Genomic DNA, 6,000 nt, shown 5'->3' on the forward strand with positions numbered 1-6,000 from the left:
ATTTGTACTTCATAATATAATACATAATGATGGTAAGTAGGGTAATGATGGTAAGTAGGGTAAGGTGCCTAATTAGCGACCCTTTCCTATTTGCGACCTACCTCCCTACAGAAAAACTGGTAGGAGAAATCGGGGTAGAAACATTGTCAAAAGGTGAGGCATACTTTGGTTATCAAACTAAATTATTTTCCGGTTGCCGGTGTTTCTGGTGGGACGTTTTAGGTGAGTTTAAATAAAAATGACGAGTTTCTTATCTAAAACGTGTGTAGGGGAAGCCGGGGGAAGCCCGGCATAGTAAGCACTTTTTCATTTTTATTACATACTATACGTGCTGTATAAAATGTTGATATCCTGTTAGCTAGCTAAGTTCATTGGCCGTGCTTTCCCAAAAATTCGGTTTCGTGGAATAAGTATAAGGTTGAGAAAATTGAGTTTCAAAAAAGTGTTGATTTTTCTGGGGTAAGCCCGGCATAGGGGTAACGCCGGCCACCTCCCCAGCGCTTTACAACGAGTTAATGAAACCATTATGTGTCTTCCAAATATTAACGGAAAGTGAAATATTAAGGTACTGATTAGCTCTGGACATCTTAGAGTTTATGTCACTACTGGTATTTTAGCTAGCGTCTACCACATATACAGTACAGGTCGATGAAAATCGTGATGCAAAATTGACAAAAATGTGTATTTCAAAATTCCTTAAAATTTATTTTTCTTTTTACCTTAATGCATCATATTGCATATCATTCGACTCGGCTGATGAAGAATAACACAACGACACCATTTTTGAAGCTCTAGCTTCATTGTCTGTCGCGTTATCTGCAAAAAACGTAGTTTGACCCTAGTTGACCTTAATTAAGTGTCATGACTGGCTTTGTCTATGATAATATGTTTATTTTCGCAATTTATCTTTGATCTAGGTGTAAACCGATCCTGCTCAGTACCTATTATCTCATGGAAAACAGTGGTTTAGTGGCATTGCTCTCGGTTGGGGGTAAGCTTGGCCACTCGCCCGGGGTTACCCCAATGTGCTAATTTTTATTTTAGAACAGCGATATTCGAAAAAAAATGTCATACTTACGCCAGCCTGCCTCGTCACCCCTCACTACAAACACTTAAACGGTCCTTACATAACATTCGTATAAATATTAGTAGTTAGTACTGTATGGTATAACATTAACAGTGCAACACATCTCACTTTTTAGCTAAAAACCCTTAAAATATCATTTTTGCGCTATAACTTTAACAATATGCAATTTTTGTTAGCCTTAACTTTTTTGCTGGCGTTACCTTAGCTGCCACGCTGAAAGGACAAACAGTTGAGCATTTTATTGTGAATAATTTAGCCGGAAACGGGGTGGCCGGGCTTCCCCCGCGCCCGGGCTTCCCCCGGCTTCCCCTATTTTGGCCCTCTCTGATTAAAAGCGATGCCGATTAGGATGATGCACCTTGTTTATTCTGAAAGGACAATCCTTTTTCAATTGATTTCCGTTTTCCCATATAAGTGGATCGCTTAACTGTGCATTGCATGGTGGTTAGAAATATGTTGCAACTCATATAACTAATATGTTTTATTATTCCATTTGAGTAGGATTGCGGCCGGGAAGTTTTACCTAAACAAGACTTAAGTGTTCACTTATTACGCGCCCTGGGCCGGATCTGAACGACACATCAGCAAAAGGGGAGGCGTTGGAACGGCCACGTAGAAATTCATATTTTGGCTCTACGTAGCGACAAGGCAAGCCACGTTTGAAAGGTCAGACACGTAAAAATAATTGAGAAAATACTTTCAGATCGGTCAAAAGTCGGCATCAGAGTTCCACTTCTATAAGTTCTAAGCACAGTTTTTTTCTTCTATGACGTTTTGGGGTAAATGAGCTTTTAACTCGTGACCAAAGCTAAAGCATTGTACAAGAAAACTAATTTGAAAGCCTTGCCTCAGGCCTAGGTCACGACTCGACCGGAAAGAAATGCTAGGCATTGTTTATCATTATAGTCGTTTCACATTCGGTACCTATTGTTAAGGTAAATAAATCTATTTTGTCATGTATGACGACATGACGTATGTGGCTTATCCATATCAAATGTTTTTCACATTATTGTCTGACTTACCATCTATTAGTGGGCTTTTATCAGATCTCATTGCATCCTTTACACAATATCTTCAATAGAAGGTACGAATTGTTCCGGTTAGTTACAATTTCACAAATCCGACCGCATTGAAGTTCGTACTTAATAATGCTTGTGAACGTTTAGAGGGATTTTAGTAAGGATGATGAGCAGTTGCATTTTATACCATCGAGTGATGAGTGAAGAAGAAGCATACCCAAGGCACCGATGACCGAACTAATAAGAACTCGTACATAAATAGGGGAAACTGAAGAGAACTATATAGGTCATTATTTTTACATCAACTTTAAATGTTCATGAAAAATAGAGTGTTTAAAATTTATGGAAATCGATTGCATTGGCTACTCATAAACCATTGGTTGTTGCTTCTCTCTTTGATATTTTTCTTTTTTCATGGTTTCTTATGCATTTTCACGTGTTTCTTCTCAATTTTTGGGTGAGCTGGGAGGTGTGCCACTTCTCCTGCCCGACCCAGTTCTCCCCAGTCCCCACTCTCCTCTAGAAAGGTATAACTTGTACTGGAACGTGCCCTGTCTTCTCAACTGAAATCTGTTTGTTAGCAAATCAGTTCCACTTTGCTAACAGTAACATCGCGCTCTCTGGCGCTGTGATTGCTGAAACCAAACACTCTCTGCTCACGAGTTGGCTACGTTTATTGTAACATACAAAACACGCATGGAAGAGATGGAAACAATGTACAAAAGCGGCACACGACAGACCTGCTCTACACTTACAAATCGCTAGAAAGAGCACAGTAACATCAGCTAAACACAACCGCTACCCACACAATACCTATGTACATACACCAAACATGAAGCTGGCGTGACTAGCGTCCGTTTGGACAGCGAAGGCTGCCAATGCTGCTGTCGTTATTTTTTTCTGGCAAATCTGGCCCCTCCGAGCGTCATCTCCGTTATCTTCCCTCGGTTTCTCAGACCCTTCGGCAATGTGAGACGATGTGCAATATTTGAAGCTCTGAGATCTGAAAGACAGCTGGCAAACTACTCGAGATCGGACCGCTTACAGTTGACGCAAATTGGTCGCACAACTCGCTACGAGGATTGTCCATTTATAACACGCAATTCCTGATAGTGAGCTAAGTTAGGCATACTAACGGCTCCGAATGGTACAATGACTAGGGTTTGACTGACAGATTCGTTCCATGACTAGATGAACTCATCCAGGACGACTAGAGCGTTGACTAGCCCACACTGTAACGCGATCGACACACAGCAAACATCTAGGCAGACTGAGATCGGGACGAACCCGCAATGGGCGCCACACATCCAAGCCGGATGAATCCAACCAAGCGCTGGCCAGGATGAGTTTAGCCGCGGCTTTGGTTTGACAGCGTTCATGGCAGAATGTGGTCGGCCCATTGCGAGTCTTCAGTCCTTTGTCCGCGACTACGAATGACTAGATTGGACTCGTCTTTCACCTGACCGTTTTCAGGTCTCTGGTGGTTACATAACATCAACAGATGTGCCCTGAACAATCACTATTTACACATTAAATGTACACATCAATATTAACAAGTCAGGTAACGTTAATTGGAATGATTGGATACAAAGAGCCTTATGTAGATAAATAAATGTTTAAACATCTGCGAAATGATCGGTCGAGGATTCGGTAATCTTTTTAGAGTGTGATTTAGAATGTTTCTCGCTGTATGTAATAGTGGTACAATGTCTACATAAAACACACCTATGATTACACCAAACGTAATTCAAAATATGACACCTGCACAAATGCATGACTAGCATACGAAAGACAACTTACGCAATTATATGAAAAACAAATGGTAATTGTTAAATCGTACGCGAAACTGCATGTGATTCGTGTTAAATCACTTATTTACGCCATCGTCCCTTAGGTCATGATGTAGCTCTCTCAGATTGCACAGGAGACACAGCCGGTCTAGCTCAACTTAGTGAAACTTATCGTTACGTATATTTGGTATACTAGCCGCAAATAAGCACATAACGTTTAGATGAGAGCGACACTTCTACCCCACCCCGTGTAAGCTCCTGTGAAGGTCAAACATCTAACAACACGGTGACTGGGTCGGCAGCTACCTGGTTCTAGCGGACTGGTGACCGATCCCGGAACTCCTCTGGTGCCACCGTCAGAAGGCCGGCGCCAGGCAGCGCTAGCGACATCTTTTGGTCAGCATACAGGCTCAGGTAGTCGAGACGTCCACCAGGCAGCGCCGCGCCGAGCCGTTCCGCCGCGTGCGACTCGATGTGCTTCTTGAGGGCGGCGGCGCGCTTGAAGGCCTTGCCGCAGAGGTAGCAGCGCGGCTGGGAGTCGTCGGTGACCTCCTGAGCGGCGGCCGCCGCCCGCTCGGCCGTCCTCTCGGCGCGGGGCCGGTGCCAGCGCCGGTGCGAGGCCAGGTTGGCCGGACAGTTGAACACCTTGTCACACTCGGGACACCGGTACTCGACGTGTACGATGCGCGGGCACCGGTGCTGCGCCAGCGTGAACGCGTCCTCGTACACGGTGCGGCACAGCGTGCAGGCGTACTCGCCGATCCGGTTGGGGATTTTGGCCAGCTCTGATCGCGCCTGTTCCGTGACCTCGACGGTGTTGAGCGCCGGGTCGATGTCGCCGCTCACCGTCTCGCCCTCAGCCAGGTCGCGGATCAGCGTGCCAGAGATGGGCGAGCTCTTCTCCTCATCGAAGGTCAGCCGGCGCGTGGCGCGGTGTTTGCGCCGCCGCGTTGCGCCGGCCCCCTCGGCGCCGCTCGCCCGCTCCGGTGTGCTGGCGCCGGCCGGCGGGCACGACTTGGAGAGTGAGTGCGCGCGCGCCACGGCCGCCGGTGGCGCGGGCGGCGTGCGCGGCCGCTGCGGCGACAGGTAGGTGACGTGCTCGGCGCCGTGCTCGTCCCTGCGGCGGACCAGGTAGCTGTAGCGGACGGGCGCCGGCGGCGGCGACTCGGGCCGCGGCAGGGTCAGGTTCAGCGGCTCCTCCTGTTCAGCCGGGTACTCCGCCGCGCCGAACGGCTCCGGGTACGTCGCCTGGTACGCCGTCGAGTACGCCGCATGGTACGCGGCGTGGTACGCTGTGGGGTACGCTGCAGGGTACGGCAGGTAGGGTAGCGGCGGCCGGTCAAGCTCTGGCTCCGAGCTGAGGTCGCTCCGCTCCCCGTCGCTGTACGGCGTCGGGTCACGCCGGGTGAACAGGTCACGTGACATGTCGCTCAGCCAGTCTCGCAGAGAGGTGGTGTCTGTGAGCCGACACGTGACCGCCTGGCCCAGCTGAGCCTGATGACCCGGTGCGTCGAGGAGCCCGACGCGTATGTCTCTCTTGACTAGATGTTCCTTGACTAGAGAAACCTGTTGAGATCTGCTTTGACTAGAGATCTTTCTTGACTAGATATCTTCTTGACTAGATGTACTCATTGACTAGAGATCCTCTCTGACTAGATATCTGCCTTGACTAGGAACCTTCTTCGACTGGAGATCTTCGTTGACTAGAACTTTTTCTTCTCTGACTAGAAAGGAGTCTTGACTAGATAACGTGCAAACGACGTAGATTCAACACTGACTAGACGTTTCTTGACTAGAATACGTCTTGACTAGATGACTCACGAGATCAACTGTTTCGTGACAGCAGCAGTTTGATTTTACTGCGTCAGGCGATGACTAGATTGAACGCATCTATGCAGCTATTCACAATATTTACAGGACACACACCTTGACTGGATTGTGTGAACTAGTCTAATATTTTTAGTTTTGTTGTTTTACTGTTTTTATACTTCAGTTTTACCTTTTTCACAGATTTCTTGTTGACTAGATCTTGACTCTTGTTCTTGACTAGACTCGTTCACGTCTTGACTAAAGTACGATGACCAGCTGCTCGTTCAGTTCGCCA

The 6,000-nt window shown here is 47.1% G+C and overlaps 1 protein-coding gene across 1 annotated transcript; it reads right to left on the minus strand.

The window, feature by feature from the left end:
• Positions 1-4,208: 4,208 nt before the first annotated feature.
• On the minus strand, positions 4,209-5,321 carry LOC122388473 (insulinoma-associated protein 1a-like). The gene is made up of 2 exons (XM_043379610.1): positions 4,981-5,321; positions 4,209-4,887 (listed from the first exon to the last, which is right to left on the minus strand). Exons 1-2 carry the CDS (start codon positions 5,319-5,321, stop codon positions 4,209-4,211), a joined length of 1,020 nt encoding a protein of 339 aa, XP_043235545.1.
• Between the last annotated feature and the right edge of the window lie 679 nt (positions 5,322-6,000).

This window comes from Amphibalanus amphitrite, unplaced genomic scaffold (assembly GCF_019059575.1).
Source record: "Amphibalanus amphitrite isolate SeventyFive unplaced genomic scaffold, NRLGWU_Aamphi_draft 000323F_arrow, whole genome shotgun sequence".
Lineage (NCBI taxonomy): Eukaryota > Metazoa > Arthropoda > Thecostraca > Balanomorpha > Balanidae > Amphibalanus > Amphibalanus amphitrite.

What these genes read in the sequence shown, in the direction of transcription:
- LOC122388473 (XM_043379610.1), bottom strand. Translation starts at nt 5,321, where the DNA reads ATGTCACGTGACCTGTTCACCCGGCGTGACCCGACGCCGTACAGCGAC. An exon ending in GCCGAGCACGTCACCTACCT is followed by an intron (nt 4,888 to 4,980) that starts GTCGCCGCAGCG and finishes GGCCGGCGCCAG; the next exon opens with CACACCGGAGCGGGCGAGCG.